The sequence below is a fragment of the Pteropus medius genome, unplaced genomic scaffold (assembly GCF_902729225.1).
Source record: "Pteropus medius unplaced genomic scaffold, Ma_sr-lr_union100, whole genome shotgun sequence".
Classification (NCBI taxonomy): domain Eukaryota; kingdom Metazoa; phylum Chordata; class Mammalia; order Chiroptera; family Pteropodidae; genus Pteropus; species Pteropus medius.
The window spans coordinates 2,128,520-2,149,264 of NW_024354498.1; the positions used below are offsets into that span (position 1 = coordinate 2,128,520).

Below are 20,745 nucleotides of genomic sequence, written 5' to 3' on the forward strand. Positions count from 1 at the left end.
TAGATTTAATGGGATTGTGATTTTTTTCTTTCTAGTTGTTTATATTATAATGAAAGAGTAAAATTCACAAACAGAATTTAAATCGGTATTCAAAAGTATTATTCTATATACACGTTCCCCAACACAAGCATTTCTTGCCCATATAAAAGAATTACAGGAGAAACAAATTTTTAAACTTAAAAAATTAATATAATAGAAAATTTCAATTTTAACCCAAGGTATTAATTATATATGTATACAGCAAAGATTAAGAGTTTCAAATAGCTTCAGAAAGCAACTGCAGCTGCAAATAAATAAAGGTCATATGAATTTTGTTTCAACAAGGCCTAGAAAACTCTGCAATCCCTTTAGCTTTCAAACTCTGATGGTGAGAAAAAATAGAACAAAAAATGAAAAGAAAGCACCACTGTCACCACCGCCACCTCCACCGTTGCAGCCTCAGCCACCTCTGCCATCACTACTACCACCAGTTCCTTCCGCCATTCATTCAACAATCACTGAGCATCTGCTGCGTGATTCAAATGCCAACTACTGTGCTCAACGATTTCACGGCCTGGAAACATATCTCTGGTAATGTATTTGGCTTTGTCTTTAATGTCACTGATATTAAGTATGTGGCCCTTGTGTACCCGATAATGAAAAAGAACCAATAACACTTTAAAATAATAATCACTTAGGAATGATGAGGTCAGTACCAACCAGCGACAGACCATCAGTCCCAAATGTGTACCTACTTTGATGAGCAAGAAGTGGACTCATGGTACTTGCAACTTTCTTCCAATTACTGGCCTGAGATATCTTGGTCTGAAAGAAAGGTGGTATAAGAGGCTCCACCACTTTTCTGATTTCTCATAGGGAAATAGTCAGCTGGAAACCAGAACCGGATCTGGGAAAATCTCCATTCTATTTGCCTGCTCTCTTCGGGGCAGGAAATAGAGCCAGGCAGGTTTGCAGTGGGTATCCTGGCAGATAAGAGAGCACTCATTAGAGGGCATGTACTTTCCAGGCTCAAGATTAAAAAGGGTGTAGACATATCAGTGGCTCGACTAAAATGTAGGTTATTAGGAAGATTATTTCATTTTACTTCAGATTCAAATAGCAGGAATGAAACAGTTCATTAGAACTGGATGAGCTTCTGGGAAATCCAGGCACTACATATAGATAGATAGATAGATAGATAGATAGATAGATAGATAGATAGATAGATAGATAGATAGATAGTATGTGGGCAAATAGGGAATAAAAAGCAGAGACTGGGAGCAATGTGCTCATTTACTGTTGAGAAATTCAAAGTTGCCACATGTGGTTTACTGGAGAAAAGAGCTTATCACAATGTGTCAGTTATGAATTTATTGGCTCTCAGCTCCAAATTCACCCTTCACTGCTTGCTCTGTCATAATGGACAGGACTCTGTAAGCATTTCACTTTATAGTGAGCACAATGTTAAGTTTTTGTCAGTAGAGGGCGCTGGAGGGACATCACAGGGGGAAAAGAGGCTTCTCCAGGTTCCTTTGTGCTGCGTTTTGCTTCTTGCTCCTGCTGCATGGTCCATCAGTGATGTATATGTGTGGGGCATCCAGTGGTGCCCAGACCATGGAGTCCTTCAGTGATCTCGCAGCCTCAGCCTGGGCTCAGTGACCACCATCCTGTGGCTCTCTTGGCCTCATACTCATAGCTGCTCCCCAATTGCTCTGTCAGCCCTCCCACCAGCATCACTTGCCTGCATCTTGAAAGGTTGTTTCTTGCTTGCCTGGCAACTGTGGACCAGCTACAGCTTAGTCAGCCCAGTGAAGCTGCAACCCTACAGCTCCAATGATCTCTGACCCTCAGCCTGGGGTAGGGTGTCTTCCTATACACGGTCCTTCCTTAGGTACCTCCCACCGCCCCCAACACCCAAGCCCAATCCTAGGGCATGCTTTAGAGTTTCCTTACATCTGTGTAGGTACTCTTCTATCATAGTTTAATAATTATTTGTTTAAGTTTCTGTGTGATTTGTCTCCAGATGACTTTAATTACTTTGAAGAACTCTTTACATTTACAGTGACTATAATTGTAGTTTTAAAAAAATCCATAATGTCTTTGATCACATAAAGAATGGTCTCAGATGAAAATAGTCCTTCAATTTATGTGGCTACACTGTTTTCTACTGATTTGTGAGTCAGTTACCAAAGAATCATGGCATTTAAACCTTAGAAATCACAGATGCTGCAATCTTCCAACTTAATCAGAGAGGCTAATTTAGTTTGCTCACAGCTAGTAAGTGCCAGAATGGGGTCGGGACACCAAATCTTTTTAACTCTTAAAATTGGTGCTCTTTCTACTACATTACTCTGCCTCTGACTTCCCAAGAAAAACAAATACTCTTTGAGAATAAGGATTGTACGGTCAGAGTTAGTCTGAATATGAAAGCATTTTCCAATGCATAATGTGTTCAGCAAATGTAATGTTAGCAAGAACACCAATATAAATATACTGACTTACATCCTGTCTATTCAAATCATAGTAAGAAACACTAAAAACAGATTATTTCAATTCAATTCAATTCTTTGTGGCCACATTTCCTTTAATATATATACATGCTTTGTTTTTTTGGTCCCAGAAAAGACAAACATTTTCTACTTTCATCATATTCTATCTGGATTTCTTCTTTCTTGCATGGGACATTGGTTGTGGAGAAGTTAATTTACGGTTAAAATAATTTATAAGGCAATTAATCACAAATCTGAAGATAATCTAATACAACACAAGGAATCAAAGCCTATTTCAGTAAGTATTAGTATCCTCCTTTAGGCTGACCACAAAGACAGGGACGGGGCCGAGACAGAAGGGTCACATCAACTGTAAAAGTAAAGAAGCATCTTGATGCTTTCCATCTATAAAACTCAGTATTAGAATGCATGTTTTAATGAGATCGATCATAATTTGTATGTTCAAATATCTGCAGTTACAACCAAAACGTCAACCATACAAAAATATTCAATGCAATGGTCCAAGATCACAGGTTTAAGAGAAGTCTAGCTAGAATTGACAAAGCATCAGGGACCTTCTGAAGACCAAAATTATTTTTGTGACATCATTAGAGTACCACTGTTTTTTAAAAAAATCTCTAAAGATATAATACTAATATGATCATTTTTATTTTGTTATGGGGCACGCTGTTATTCTAGTACTTGTATCTTCAAGGTTTTGGGCAATCAGGAGAGGAAAGCTATGCTTACATAAATAGATGGTGTGGCAAAGTCTAAAATGAGCTCTTAATTTTCTCTTCTAGGCTTTTTCTCTTAGACCTAACTATTGGTTCTGTGCAGTTTTAGCCATTTCTAGTTTAGATAGCAGAGAAGGCACAATAATCTCAGCCCAGATGAAGTTTAGGAGTAAAGAACTCATATAGTTAAAGAAAAGAAAAAAATTACATAGAATGTTTATGAAATAAAACAAACAATTAATGTGCTGAAATAAGCCTAATTCATGATCAAACCTAAATAAGTAAAAAATAAAAAAGCTTGGAGAGAAAAAAGAAAGAAGAGGAGCATTCATGAGAATGTCCTGTAAACTCCAAAGTAGTAAACAACTAAAAGGTAACACTAAAATAATAGAATAGGCTTTCACTGTATTTATTCCTCCCATTATTGTTATAAAAACGGGAGTAAACCGCTAGCACATAGCAAGTGCCATATACAAGACCGAACTGTTGATTAGTGTAAAAGGTTTACTTGAGCTCAGTACAATCTGATTTAAACAATGTAACATAATGGTCATACTTGGCCTGGGATCTCTGTGAGTTTATCAAAGTGGACAAGTGTTCCAGGTTCACCAACGAGAGCAGTGGGGCTATGACAAGCAGAGTAAGTCTGCTAAAAGCATGAGGTCTGAAATGGCTTCTCAAAAGTGTTTCTCTCTCCTGATGCAAAGACTGTAGTGAAAAGTGGGAGTGAGGAGATAGGGTACAGAACTGAAGAGAACTCCAGATTTCCTACAACTGATTTACTATATAAAACAAGGATCTGTTCAGAGCAAAAACAGATGGACTCCACATGCCAGAGAAAATGCAATCAGAGACAAAGCCTGAGAGGGAAATATCAAATCGACAGAGGTGAAATATATTACTATGTATCATTAGTCAACAATCACTCAGATATATAGTACATTGATTATCTGAATTTCCTTTTGTCCTTTATGGTTACATTCTGCCATCTGTTCCAATATATTTAATGGCAAATTTCAAGGAAAACCAAACTGTCCAATCTCCTTTTTTCATTCTCACATTTCATACTGAAAGACATCTCTGTCTAACCAACCCTCTTTTTATCCATTTTTTGGGTCTTTAGAGTCTACTACTTTCTAATTTTAAGCATAAACATTTTTTTAAGATAAGAAAAGTAAAAAGGAAATCTAGCCTAAGGATCGTTCAAATCACTTCTGACTATTTCACTATGTGAACCATAAAATTATCCATTAAAAGTCATCAGGATTATAAATATAATAAAATAGATATATACTTAAAAAATTTTTTTCATTATTGAAGCAGTGCAAACGAGAAAATTGGGAAGATATTTGAAACAAAAATCAGAAATTATCTTACCAAGCTAATGCAATAAATATTAATATAGAATATTTCCTTTTTCAAATTTCAATAGTGCTTTATTCTGTGTTTATAATGGTTTTAATCTGTTTTTTACTTAAGATTATCATTTAGAATCCTTCCTTTAACATTAGCAAATAAATATTTTAGGCATATTTATAAATATAATTTATCCATAAATTATATATTCGCAAATATAATTTCAAATAGTAACTATGAATAGTAAATATTTCATCCTGTGAATGTACCATAGTTTACGGAAGCATAACGGTATTTCTTATTTTTCATTATTACATTAGCTGCTAAAAGTACTTTCTATGGAAAATGTTATTGTATCTTAGAATTTATTTTTAGACAGGATCCTCAAGGTATTATCTTAAATTCTTAAATTCTTTCCAACTGTGTCACTTTGGGAAAGTCACCTAACCTCTATGATTCAGTTTCCTCAACTGTAAAGTGGCGATATAGTAATAATACTTAACTCATAAGGTTGTTATAAAGGACCCAATGTGTAAGTTCATATAGAGCACTTAAAATAGTGCTTGATGAATATTGCGAGTACTACATAAACGTTAGTAATAATGTTTTTGAGCCTTGAAATTGCCTAAGACTTAAAAAGGTTTTATGAATGTATATGCCTAGCAGTGAGGTAGGTCCATTATAATTTCATCAGACTCTCACCAGCATTTAGATATTTTTAGTGTGTGTTATTGTCTGTGTGTTTGTATTTCATTACTCTTTTACAGGAATTTCTTGTTTTCTGAGGATAATTGCCACTGGAAAGCAATGGTAGTCTTTGTGATTTAATTTACAGATGCAGGGTTTATCTCTTTCAAAAAGATATAAATCTAATGACATGTGCATTAGCTTTTTGATTTATCATGAATGATTCTCATTTAAAAAATACTAGCTAACCCTCATATTTTTCTATTCCTCACCATCTGTTACAGACTCAATGTTTGTGCCCCCCTCACTGTGCCATATTCATATGCTGAAACCTAATCCTAGTATGATGTATTTAACAGTGGAGCCTTTGAGAAGTGATTAGGTCATGAGGGTGGAACTCTCTTGAACTGTATTAGTGTCTTTCTAAAAGAAACCCCACAGAGCTCCCTAGTTCCTTCTATCATTTGAGGACCCTCACTAGAAAATAGGTCCTCACTAGACACCAAATATGCTGGCACCCTTATCTTCGATTGCCCAGCCTCCAGAACTGTGAGAAATGTTCATTTTTAAGCCACCCAGTTTATGGTGTTTTTGTCAAAGCAGCGTGAATGAACTAAGACACCATCTCATTTGATTCTTTTGTTAACCTCCAGTCCTTTGCTACCATAACTTTCCTATTCTGGAATTCAATTTTTACTTCATTTATTTGGTGAACTTATTCAACTATATTTTCCTAAAAGATAATTTAATGACTTTACTGATCTAAAAATATCTTTTTGTTACTTTCATGCATGAATAATTTAGTTAGATATAAACATTTTTGGTCACTACTTTTCTTCAAAGATTTTTTTGGAGTTTGTTTCACTGTCTTCTGGCGGTTATAATTTCAGAGTAGACATCTGAATACAATCTAGTTTTTGTTTCTTTCAAGTCAAAAGCTCTCATCTCTCTCTTCCCACTGGTTGAATGAATATAGAGTTGTTTCTTGCCACAGAATCTGTAAAGTGTTACCAGAAAATATCTTAAAATTATTCTTTCCAATAAATTTTCTGACTATTGAGTGCTCCAAATTTTCCAATTTCCATTCCTAAATGATTCTATCTTTGTTTCCTATTGCTTTCTTCCTCAGAAAATAACAATTAGTTGAAGGTGGGTTAAACTTAAGCTTTCCTTTATAGCCATTATCTTCTCTTTACTTTTTGTTTTTATTAATTTACTAAATATCTGCCTGTCATTTAAGTTTACCTTGTATCTCATGGTTTCAATTTTCTGCAATATCCAGTCTGCTTTTTACTGCTTTTGGCATGGTTTCATTTTTATTTTCATGTTCTTATTGTTACAGACTGTTTTCCTCATTCATTTTACACTCAGTTTACAGTGGCCTTACCTTATTTATAGTATGGTATTCTATTTTAATACGAACAATGTTCTTTTGATTCCTATTGAGAACATTAAACAGATGTTATTAATAAACTTACTTCATAAGGAAGGATTTTCTTCTACTATATTAGAGGATATTTCCTCTGCTCTTTTCCCATTCTCTTTCTTTACTCATCCATAAATAGAGATCTATTTCAGAAAAAGACACACCTCGCAACTGTCCTGAGCTATCTCAGCTTGCCCAGGTGTTGAAGAGCACTTTGATGCTTGTATTGCCCGTGGTAAGTTCTCCTTCCTCTTGACAATTGTCTTCCCTGCCCTCCAGATAAAATAAAGATATAGGGACTGGGTCTGGGCTGAGACAGCTGAGGCTCAGATGATATTCTAGTGCATATCTCAAGCTACTGTAATCTCTACTTAATTGTATGAGTATACATATTCAAGTATCATAGAAATAAGGAGAACATTCCAATTAACTCACAAATTGATTCTAAAGAAGTTATATCAAAACACAGACTTTTAATTTCCTAGTACATATAAAAAAGAAAAAGGACATTAAAAAAACAAATAAATGCTGCAAAGAACTATAAACAATTGTACTTAGAAGATATTAATACCTTCATTTTACATATTAAGAGCAAAGTCTCTTACAAATATTGAATCATTATGTTGTACACCTGAAACTAATATAATGTTGCATGTCAATTATATCTCGATAAAAAGTAAAAAAATAAAATTATTAAAATTTACCTTAAAAAAGATCAAAATTTCAAAAAAAAGTTAAATCACTTGACTAAGGTCACTGAGATAGAAAGTGGTAGAACTAGGATTCAGACACAGTTTTTTAGACTCAAAGTGATTTCTTCTACACTACAGGAAATCCGGAAGGATACTTTTTTTGAAAACATTATTTTAAAGAAAGTATTCCAGCACCATATACCAGTGGTATAATATAATATTTTATTATTTAAAAAAAATAATTCTTACTGTGAGGAAAGTAACACAAAAGTATACAACCTTCTAGTAAAGGATGGGCCATCTTTGCATAAAAAGGCCAGGGAGGGAAGTGAACTGAGAACACAATGAAAATACAATTGCTTTCTGAGCTGAATTGATTGGTTAATGCCATCCACTGTCTTGATCATCACCAGGGAGGATCTTTAAATTGCCACTAGCTAGAATGCAAAATTGGCAAAGTAAATATACTGTATTCATTTCTAAACTTCTTCAATGTTATTTATGTTCTCACTCATTTCATATAGAGGTAAAGAAGTTATTAGGACAGATGAGCATCAACCAAGAAACGGATTTACAAAGAGAAGCAGCCAAATGGTCATTAAAAATAAAGAAGATTCCTTTCTACAAATTATAATACACTCATATCCCATTTCTAGTTATATAATATATATAAAGTCATTAATAGATTCAACGAGTATTTCCAAATTAAAATTTGGAAGGTTGCTTGGTGAGTACAGAATAGGAACAAAGGCAATTTGATTATTTTATGAGGTATTTCATCTAAATGATAGAAGTGAATTACCTGTCATGCACAACCAAACACTTTTCTTTGACCTACTGTCACAGATGAAGAGTGAAGAATTCTGATTTCAAATTCTCTTTTCTCTAGATTCTTTATTTTATTATATTTCAACCTTGCTACATCCTACAATCTTAAAATACTATATTATTTTTCTATTAAGATACAATAGAATAGTTATAACTAATATAACCTGTTATGTTTTGATTCTTTTGTACTTTTCCTATGAAATATACAGGGTTCACATTTTTATAGGTTATAGCTTTTTATTTAATTACTAGTTAAACAAAGATATATTTTCTAATGAAGGTAAAAATAAATCCAAATATACTTACCACATGAAGAATTTTATTCTCTGTTTCATATACAGTACAATCCTGAAAAAAAAAAGATTAGTTTTTTAACATCACGCATTCCTTTTTAAAATACCTTCTTAGAAACTGTACTACAATTTGAAAAAGTCTTGACAACTCAAGAGCAAAAGCCGCAATAAGAATGGAAAAAAAACCTGGAATGTTATACACCAAAATAGTCATAGTAGTTAGTTCTGATAGTTACAAGGATATTTTTATTTTTGCTTTAATGTATTTGCAAATTTTACTAATTTTAAATGCATGTAATAAAAGATAATGCAAATTAAATACATGTAAAAGCAAATATAAGAAAAGATCTATTTTCTTTCTTAAAAATTTTATTAAATTTATTGGGGTGACATTGGTTAACAAGATTATATAGGTTTTGAGTATATAATTCTATAATGCTTCATCTGTATATTACATTATGTGTTCACCACCCAAAGTCAAGTCTCCTATCACTATATATTTGACCCCCTCTACCCTTATCTACTTACCCCAAACCCCCTTTCCCTCTGGTAACCACCAAACAGTTGTCTGTGCCTACGAATATTTTGTTTGTTTGTCTTGTTTGTTCATTTCTTGCTTTCTGTTTTATATTCCACATATGAATGAAATCATATAGTTCTTGACTTTTTTCCATCTGACTTATTTCACTTAGCATGCTATTTTCTATCTACTTTCACATGTGATAAATGTATTTTTGTTGAAATATTTCCAACATTTAAAATACTAATTTATTATAGACTGGAACATTAAGAAAAACACTAATATTTATTTCAATAGTAATATCAAAATCTTAAAAACATTTTTCAACTATTGCAAGCTATTAAGTATACTTTATATTATGTATTTAAAATTGATACATGCTACTAATAAATACCATGTTTATAGTTCTTGCCTAAATTTGAGTTCCTGAAATTATTAAAAAGATTTTAAGAAATTATCACTGTCTTTTTACCTGCAATTGCTAGACTTACAATGAGCTGTAATACAGCAAAGTGATCTCTGCTTAGAAACTTTGTGCTTCTATGGCTTAGTTTTCTCAAGGAATCTATAAAATGGGCATGATATTACTAGAAAGCCAGTAAAGGTGTCATGAGGATTAAAGGGAAAAAATGAGATAAATGGCTTCACATGGTATCTAGCATACAGTAAATGATAAATACATTTTAACTATGAATTATTGTTGTTCTGCATCATTATTTAAAAAATTTTAAACTAATTACCTTTATTCCAAAATATAAAGTTACCTAATTATTATTTGGCTATCTAATTTTGAAAAAAAATCCATGTTCCACAGTACTACATATTTCAAGGAATGATAGTCATTTGCATTTTTTTCTCTGAATTTAATTTTAACAAAAAGAAATCTTGTTCGACATAGTTTTTGATAATGCCATTTTACCACAATATCTGTCAGAAGAAACACATATTCTTATCAGGGGCAGAATTTTTAACATTAAATTTAGGTCTGATTCATTTCACAAACGAATAGAAATACTTAATTCAGCCTGCCATTATGAAGGGCTCCTGTGCCAAAGGAGAAGTTTGTTACAAATATAGTCATATTTACATCTATATACTTAAATGAAATCAATTCTTAATAATTAAGTATGAATTATGTGTACAGAGGAGCCAAGGTGTAGATAAATCATTTATATTTGGAAAGTGCGTTTGTACTCTCATCTGAATTTGGAAGAGTTCAATTTTATAAAATTCACTTCAAATACAATTACACTAGGAAGAGACGATTTGGAAAAAGCTGGGAAGTTGCCCAGTTTCCCTGTGATGTCTCTACGGCTTGCTTCAGCTGTAATGGATGCAAGTTTCATTATTTACCTATCTTCCTAAAATCAGAGAAAATGATTAAATGTTCAAACGTCAAAGGGATTCTCCTCAAGGAAAAAAGTAAATATGATCTAAATGTATATCCTGCTAGTGATATAATAATCACACAGAGAGTAACTACTTCAAGTCTCTTTAAAATATAATACTTTTCTTGCACATTCCCAGTGTAACAAAAAGGAACTGTTAAACAAAATCTTACACTATGTTCAGCAATTATATTGCTCGTTGGTAGTAGTGCTGCTATTCTGTCGTGTTTTATAGGATAAAGCAACTGAATAATTATGTGATGAGATATGTGTGTGTGTGTGTGTGTGTGTGTGTGTGTGTGTGTGCTGTCACTATTATTTTGGTGTCACTGATAAGCAATTTAAACATGGGAGAAAGCAGATACTTATATAAGAAGTAAAAACCCCAGAGTCACTTGATGTCTTATATGTATACTTTTCTTAGCTCTGCTCACTGAAGCAATGACCAACCTAATAATAAATGAACTCTCCACAGTTAGTGGTTTTCAAAAGCCATTTCCCAGGCCTCCTTGGAAAATGGTTGATTCCAGATCTGGGATAGGAAATGTACAAGATGGGCTTGGATTATACTGTGACACAAGATAAAAAGAAGCTATTAAAGACTATGAGGATTATGTCAGTAGGCCACAGATGGAATAATTTGAGCATCTAAAAGGGTAATAACCACAATGGATGGAAACAGTAAGTATTATTAAACATATTAATATGTCTGATGTTAAATTTTAAATACACTAAATACATCCAGATATATTTAGTAATAGTTTAATAATATTGACCGTATTAAACTATTGGACAATGTATAACAGATAGACTTTTCCTCTTGATTCAACGAATATTAATCAACTGTGCTAGGGATACAAAGATGAATAAAACATGGCCCCTGGCTTAGAGAAGCAGTTTAAGGTGATAGGCATTCTTTCACACAAAGTTAAAATACATAGAATTCCAAGGTCATCATGCAGTTTTTAAGTTTCAGTAACTTTAGAAGTATGAATGCCACAAAATTATACAAAACAACATGTGAAAGGTCAGTTATTTAAATTTTTAAAATATTAATATATTTCTTATTAAAATTCACCATGAGCACTGTGTTGTACTATATATTGCTCAAGTCAAATTTCAAATCTTGTAAAAAACTTTCATTAGCTGCTGTTCCTCAGTGACTAGAAGACTACATTTGTAATCCTAGCCTTACGATTATTGAAAAAATGAAGTACTGATGCATATTTGACAATTTTGACATGACTCTACAAGACAAAGTCTAAGAGAGATACATCAAGTGATTGAAGTGGCTGAGTTTTTCCATTGGTCTAAATAGTGGTCACATACAGATATTAAAATTAAAAACTTACTATTCGAAATAAACAAAACTAAATGATAAAAGAAATTGAAATAATTTAATTTTCAAATGATGTTTTTAGCATATTTATACACGTGAAGTTATTAAAACTTAAATTTGCACTAAGACTTTGGGACACCCGCAATTACTAAAATAAAGGCAGGATCATGGGGCTAGGGGAACAGGAAGGAATCAACTAATTGTCTTTTATAAAAAAATCAGGAAAGGTGGCTTTCGATGGGTCTTGGAAAATATATCTTTAGGCAAAAAAAAGAGGCATTACTACAAAAACAATGGAACTACTCTCAAATACAGTTAAGCTACTGCAGTAATTTTCAGATTCTAGTTCTGTATATGTGTATATATATTTATATGTATTTACTGTACATGCAAAATAACACTTTACCCTTTTCCATGTAAGAATCACTTGGGGAGTGGGTTAAATGCAGATTCCCAGGTTTATCTCCAGAAATACGGATTTAGATTCACAGTGAGGGCCTCCAAGATAATTTTGATAAAGATCATATTTTGAGAAACACTTAATTTATTTTATAGGGTATTGTGTGATAGAAGAATGTCAAACCAAATCAAATCCAAAATGATCAATAAAAGAATATACTCCATAAAAGAGTATACGGATTCAAAAATAGTATCTCCTGGCTCTAAACAGTTTTCAGCTCCTCAGAGCTATATGTTTCAGTTATACATTCCCCCAATTTATTGATTGTTTTTTCCCCCTTCTAGTAAACTTCTCTCTTTAAATAACTTACTCCTTTGAATAACTGCTTTTCTTACGTGTATCTCTACCTTTTGTCAGCCATATTGGTCTGTTCATTATTGAAAGCCAAAGGCTTTCATAAAGAGCAGGACACAGGGTAATAAAAACAACAAAACAGAACAACAGAAAGTACATATTAACCTGCTACTTTATATTAGGGAAAAGAATAGAAACTAAATGATTATGTTTTGTTTAGCGAAGGTACAATTTTATAAAGTTCGTTTTATTTTATCATGCTAAATATTTAAATAGCCTTAGGTACTTTTGGAGATTCATCTTATTAGTAAATTATTTCCATCAAAATGTGATTTAAAATATTTGCTTCTTAAGTGTGGGTTATATTACTATTTAGGGCCAAATCTTTTCCCAAAAGGTCATACACCAAGTTTTAAAAAGAAAATAGCACTAAATATGGAGAAATCTACATTTTATGAACTTATTCATGCTATGGAAAGGCACACTTCTGATGTTCTAGTTATTTTTAGGTTAGGATTAAATTTAGATTTTTTAAAATTGGATTTAGAGCTATGCCACTATATACTCCCAGGAATTCTCTTCAGTAGCTCACTTTGTATTTTACTGTACATGCAAAATAACACTTGCATTTCTTCTTTACCCTTTTCCATAAAATGCTTCTACAAACTATGTGATGTACATTCGAATGCACCAAATTCCTAATAAGACAATATTCATAAAAATGAGGAATGTTTCTTCAATTTTGATCATTTTCATAGAAAAGTCTGCACAGAAATAGTCTCCCACAGATGAGCTACACACCCACACAGAATTATAATCAGTTATCTTTTCTGTGAAACAATGATGCAATTGATAAACTGAGGAGAATACATAGAAATTTTCTGTCTTATATGTTACCAGTGATACTCCATACTTTGCCAACAAGTTTTAAGCACCTGGGGGGTCATAGTACTTAATATAAGTGATACTTCTCATCAACTGTGTATTACATATGTTCATAAGAACAGTATATGTTATTAATATTAAATACATAGAGAGTGAAGAGAAATAGTTGATATCTCTAATGCTATATATACAATTATATTTCATGGAACTTTATAATTATAAATGCTATAAATGTTCATTTGTCTCTTTTTAGTATATATATTATACTCGTATAAATAATATAAAACATTTTATGTATAAAATTATATACAACTGTTTTGCTTACAAGTAATATTTAAATAATGCACCTATGCAAATAAATCTTTGATAATGGTATCTTCATACCAAATATTTCACATATTCTATTAGTAAGCTATTGAAATGTCTTCATACACTTTTATGATTAATTTACATAATGAGTTTTATATTCTTATTCATTCATTCATTCATTCACCAACTGAAGTCACAATTCCATTCACCAAAACAATTTTTTTTTGGCACCTTCTAAACACAATTCACTGTCAGGTACTATTGGGTGATCAAAGATAAATTTGCTCTTTGGTCATCATTATTTCATTATTTAGTGGAGGAGAAGACATTCAACTAATAGAAGGTAGACAGGATAAATGTTAACAGAAGATCCCATAGAAAAGGAGATAAATTCTGACTTGTCAACTCTGGAATGACGTTATGGAGATGATATTTTACTTGGCTTTAAATAGCTTTTAAATCTGGAAATTGAGAGTCCACAGGGAATGATCATTTTAGACTATGCAAACACACAGACAAAGGCATGATTAAAAGTAAGGCGACCAACACAAGGACATACATGTAGCCAGGAATGAGAGAAACAGGCAATTGATTCATTAGATATAGTGGATAATGGGGAGGAAATAGTTAAACATAACTTCAGGAATTCAAGCCTCAGCAAATAGATAAACGACATACTAGAGATGATAGGAGGAGAGAATTTGGAAAGAATAAAATAATTATATTTGCGGCGTGTGAAATTAGTAGTGGTTGGGAGACAGAATGTACTATACAAAGCTGTCCAGCAAGTAGCTGAAAAAGCTGAACTGGATCTAAAAGAGAGCCAGATCTGGGAGATATTTACATTGAAGTGACAGTTTAAGGTACAAGAAAAAAATGATATCAAATTCATAAAAAAAGAATACGCATAGTGAGGAGATAGCTGAGGATGCAAGCTCAGACAATGCTTGTGTTTTAAGAGCCAGACAGAGGAAGAGTTAGCTTTGTGACCAGGAGTAAAAGGAGAGAGTGGTGTTACAAGACATATCTAATGAAACTTTTTAGCAATAAGTTATAATATGTTCTATATTTGTGGTGCCTAATTCGATAGTCATTAGACATGTGGCTACTGAGCACTTAAAAAGTGACTATTGCAAATGAAGATCAGAATTTGTAATTTTACTTAATTTTAATTAATTTAAATTTACATTTCAGTTGTCATATGCAGCTAGTAGTTACTATGTTAGCACCAGAGGTTTAGAGAATATACTATAGTCTAACCAAAATGGGAAGCTATTTAACAAGAATTTCAAACAAATAACATTAAAAGCAATGTCTGGGAAGAAAATGAACAGGATTAGTTCCCAGTTATTAACCAGATGCTTTTTTTTTTTTACTCAGCAAAGAGCAGATTCTAGTATATTATGACATCCACAGTAGCAGTGCAATACAATGAAACCAATTCTCTCTGGAAGGACAACAAATGGAAAAGAGCCATGAAAAGGAACTCAAAGTACCCACCACATAGCTTTGTGTGCATAGAGAAAGCAGTGCCAGGGATAAAACATTTGCAATAGATGGAAGATAACAGTCCAAACTAAATTTATATTTGTCAAAGACCAAAAGCTGATTGAGTGTCCCAAGTGCAAAGAAGAATGTCCATGGTGAATAGACAGGCAGCGGCATTCTTCTTGAATGTGAAATGAAAATGTCACTGTGTAACTCCAAATTCAGATACATAAATGAACTTGGCAAACAAGGTAGAGGTAGAATCAGCCCATAAATACTTCCTTGGGAACCACTTCACCATTTTGACTGGCTCAATGACAACAAACTTGTTAGTGGCCCTGTCACTCTTTTGAGAATCAGAAGAGGAAGGTCCATGAAGAATGGTATCTATCAAAATTTCAAAATGACCAATTTTTAAAAGAATGGGCTAAGAATTTCATTAGGTTAAATATAGTAACAAGTTATAACATAAAATGAGAAATAAAGAATGGGAAGAGAATGTGAGTGAGCATGACCTTAGTGGCCTCTAGTCTGTGTCAGTGAACATAGCCATATTCTTCCTCACGTTACATCATATTCCTTTTGAAATTCTACTCCAGTTCTCCCCCAGGGAGCCATCTAAAATAAAGCACCCATTTGGCTCTAATCTTTCACTTAACAATGAAAGATTTATGTCCCAATAGTTAAATGGGTGTAGAAACTAATCTTTTAGCATGTAGAGACTTGGGGGTGCAGGCAGAAGTGAGGCTGATTGTTTTTTCAGCATCCAAATGGCTCTCTAACATATCAAAAAACCACTGTAGCTTTTCAAGATTGAACTGTCAAAAGAGACAAAACATAAAAATGTCAAGGTACAAATGACCAGAAAACTCATTAGAGTGAGGCTGTGATCCCTGTAACTATAATAGCTTTGTTTTGAGGACCTAAAGAGGCAGTTAGCTAATCCCCATCATGAACTAAGTTTGTTTATTCTGCATGTCTTGAGCCAAGACCTAAATGATTTTGAATGACCCATTTGGTATATACTTACTGTACATATTTTATGCTTCCATCAGTTATCTATTTGTTAGTCTTAGTATCTCCTATTATATTGTCAATATTTTGAAAGAGAAAATTATATGTTCAACTGCACTGTCTCTTCAATTTCTCAAGGTACTCTGTATACCCTAGAAATAGATAATCTGAGTTTATCAATTACGATTATTTTATTCCATTCTCTATGTTTACATTCCATAACAAACATTTTATATTGGTTTTACAGATTAGGTATAAAAATAAAACTTTTAAAGCCATGATTTTTTAAGCAAAATTTCTAATTGCTGAATAAACTAGTACAGTACATTTAGTTTCTTCACACTCCTATTTTGTACAAAAATAAACTGAGTTTCACAGTTTTAAAATCATTTTAAGTGTGAGTTTATATTTAAATTTAATCTGCATGATCTCAGCAGATATTTTCAACAAAAAAATAATTGGGCCTTCCTCTGCATGAAGATTCATATTATGTAAAAGATATCAAGAATTTTATATTCATACAATGAAGCTAACATTTCTTTATAATAAAAAGCCTCTCTAGCTTCCAGATGTTCAAGTTACTTACTATAATGACCATCTAATATATAACAAGGAAAAGAAAATCTATAGGGTCTAAGTAATTGGAGACAATTTTTCCAATGTGACATGTTCAATTAAGAGTTCAAGCGAAGATAAATACCATTCCCCATTATAAATAAAAATATAAATTAAACATTAATTCTTCAATCCAAAATCATCTACTTGGCTGCCAGAAAATAAATGGAAGTTATGGTGTATTTGAATCAAATTCTAAGTATTAAAAATTCCTCAGCCCATATATCTTTGCCTTTTTTATCTATTTAGGTTGCATTTTCTTGGACAAAATAGAACCATTTCTTTTTAGTAACTGTGTGCAACATTTGAAAAGTGCCATTTAGATCCAGGCACTAAATACATATTTTTAGATCACTGGTAATATTATTTAAATCCTAATAAATACTAAATTGTCCACGTAACAGTACTAGTGTAAATGTAGGCCTAATTTGATATACATTTAAAAGAGATATTACACAAAATCTGTATCCACTTAGGGGTTATAAATGGTAACACTGAGTGCTTATAAGACAGAATTTTATGCTTTGAAAAAATTCAAGTCGTCTTCTCCCTCCCACCAAACCTACCACCCATATTCCAACAGATTATACTCAAAATACAAAGAGACACACACATGCATACAAACACAACATTGAGAGAAGAAATTCTTCAAACTTAACCTTTAGCAAGCTCTTTTTTTATATTTAAAATTTTCCCACGTAATTTAATTTTATTGCTTCTTCTTATATTCAGATAACACCATTGTCCTTAAAATTCTAGTATAATGCTATACTAAAATTCTACATAAATTCATTTCTGTGGCAGATTTGTATTACGATTTCTAAATATACACTTCCATCTTTTTAGGTAAAAGTAAATTTCCTTGAGTCACTGAAGTCAGCCATGGATATGTGACTTACTTTGTCCAATGAAATGTGAGCAGAAGAAATGCCATGTATTATTTCCATGCAGAAACTTTAAGAACCAGTTCATAGTTCACTATGCTCTCTTTCACTCTGCCATGATGACCAGCAGTTTTCTGTAAGTGTTGCTCAGGGCTTTGAAGTGAAGAGGATGTGGAGATATAGTAACCCAGGATGGACATGGAGTATGAGCACTGGACATGAGTGTTATTACAAGCCACTAATATTTTCAGGTTATTTGTTACTGCAGCACAATCTAACTTACCTTGACTGATACGATCCTCCATCAAATACAAGGGGGGAAAATAGAACACACAAGCAAATGAAGACCTAATCAATGGAGAGTTTCAATGCAATAACTATTCCATGAATTTAACATGTTGTTTCTCTTCATTTCAGGAAATATGAGTGCTATTTTTCAGAAGTGCAATGTCATTCCTGACATATTGTAATTCACAATTAATCTCGGATTGCATTCTGTTACCTTGATGCAAATCTAGTTTTTTCCCATCTTGTATTTATAATTTTTTGCCTTGTTTTAGAAATCTAATTCATGCTCACTTGTCCTAATTACTTTATTCTAATCAGTTCTTCAATCTGCCTCTGTTAATTACAATTTCAAGCCATTATTTCACCTTTGTTAGGGCCTAATTTTATCTGAATTACCTATATGATGTTGGTAGTCATATTGACCCAACCGCAAGGGGCTTGAGTTATTAAAAACTACTCTGTCAGCAGAGGCAAAATACCTTAGAAAATCAGTGCCTATAACTAGTAGCTCTATATATTTTTTGGTTTGTCATCTAATGTAGGTAAAAAAATCTATGTCATAGATTTTTGTAATGACTTGATGTAATCCATTTAATCATAATGTGATTCATAGTATATGCTAAAATATTATTATCAATTCTTAATTCTGATCATTTCTTCTTGTTTTACTAACTCTACTTCCTGCCTGTCTATTGACATCATATTAGTTTCCAGCACTGGTTCTTCACTTATTACAAATGCACAATGACCATTTTTGTTAATAATTTATACCTGATATTTCAAAGAACAAGTCTAATCCTTTTGGATATGCATTTGTGGCACAAATGTACTATGAACAACTGATAACTATGGTTGTAAATTCAAAACTTTAACTAGCCTCCTTTATAAATGTGAGAGCTCTGGACTGATATCACCTATAAACAGTTGAGCTTCCTGATCCACAGTTCTCAATCATTCAGCGTACGGTGAAGTATGGAAAAAAATGCATTTTTAACAAGCTTCCCTAGATGAATCATAATCCGTGGACCATTCTTTGTGAAACACTGTTCTTGATCACATACATTTTCTTCCCAACTCATACTCATCTCATACTAAACCAGTAAATTATGAGGACAGTGCGATGATTATCAACTTTGGTTCCATACTAGAAACAAGCATTTAAAAACACTGATGCCAAGCTCCACTGCAGAGAATCTAATTTAATAGTTTTGGATAGAGGAGCGGATATCAGAGCTTTTTAAAAAAAGCTCTTTACTTGATTTTAAGGTAAAGCTAAAATTGAGGAGCAATGAGCAGAAAGTATTATGAACCACATTAAAGCATCTGGATCTAGGTCCTGGCCAATGCCACTTACTGATTATGTCACTTTCCATTTACTCATTTACAAAACTGAGATGACATCTGGTCTATCTACTTCACCTAATTACTGTAAGGAACAAATCTGATAATATGTTGTAAAAGCAATTTGTCAACCTCAAAATGTAATACTATTATTTCTGCTTATTAAACATTATATAGCCCTTTTTATTGCTAATAATTTTCAAATATCATAAGGAATAGGGTTTTCCAGATGATATGGTTTGAGGGAGGAGTTACAAAGATGAATAGACTAGCCTAGAGCAGAATATATTTTCCATTCTACAAGGCAGTTCAGAATCCTTTTGGGAAGACAGGGCAGGAGAAAATTTGTGTAAATAGTTTAAATGGGAAGAAACAAGAAGCCTAGTGAGATATTTAGTGGAGTAAGAAGGGCTGTGAAAAAACAAGACATTAAAAAGGAAATGAATACTTATGGTATTAATAATTGCTGAATAACACTAGGGTAGACATTTCAAAAGGTGTTAAAAAACACTTAAATAGAAACAACATACACAAGAAAATATTTACAGAACAAGAACCAATAAAGACACCTAATTGAACCTTTTAATTTTTTCCCCCTTAGGTACTTTTATAACTCCTACTCTGGTATTGCATAGTCCAACAGCATCATATTCTAAAGTTCTTTATGGATCAGGATTCCAAATTGATATCAGTTCAAAATTTGAATTTAAAAAAATTTAATTACTAGTTTCAAGTACACAGTACATTGGTTAGACATTTATATAGTTTATGAAGCGATCCCCTTGATTGCTCTTTCTCTCCTCTGGCCATTGCCTTACTGCTGACTGCATTTCCTATGCTGCGCTCCCCATCCCCATGACCATCTATCAACTACCAATTTGTACTTCTTTAACCCTACATCTCTTTCTCCCAGCCCCCCAACTACCTTTCCTTCTGGAATTTTTAAGCTACAAAGTAGCATTCTAAGTGATACTCAAAAATGCATACATGGATTTATTTGGGGAGGGAGGGAAGCAGATTGAACAGTAGCAGCAAACTTTTCTAGCTCCAAAACCCCCTCTACTTAGGAGCTTCTGGTCCTCTCCACAGTAATTTCTTTCTACTCTCCTTCCTAATTCACCAGCTCATTTACCTGTTTCATAGTGGAGACTGGTGCTGTCAGTATTGTTTTCCCCCAGCTCATCTCACTGGAGTTTCAAGAATAAGAGAAGGAATGGGAAGAAGCAGCCTTACAGTTTAAAGGAGTAATTTTATATTTGTAATAATCATAGTGTTATTTCATCAACTTTGAAAAATCAGTATTTTCTGTTTACTCCTCTTTTAAGTCTTCATCAGCATCAGAGTGAGTTACAGCAGCTAAATTTAAAATCCTGTAACCTTTTGTTGGGTTGAATTTTAAGGGGAAAATCAATCCTTTCATTCATTCAACAAAC

The 20,745-nt window shown here is 32.8% G+C and overlaps 1 protein-coding gene across 1 annotated transcript in view; it reads right to left on the reverse strand.

The window, feature by feature from the left end:
• The window catches only part of CNKSR2 (connector enhancer of kinase suppressor of Ras 2), a 265,051-nt gene that overhangs the window by 145,118 nt on the left and 99,188 nt on the right, over positions 1–20,745 (reverse strand). Inside the window, exon 5 of the mRNA XM_039852288.1 lies at positions 8,501–8,542. Coding sequence (XP_039708222.1) covers positions 8,501–8,542 — 42 coding nt within the window. The remainder of the gene's footprint in view (positions 1–8,500; positions 8,543–20,745) is intronic.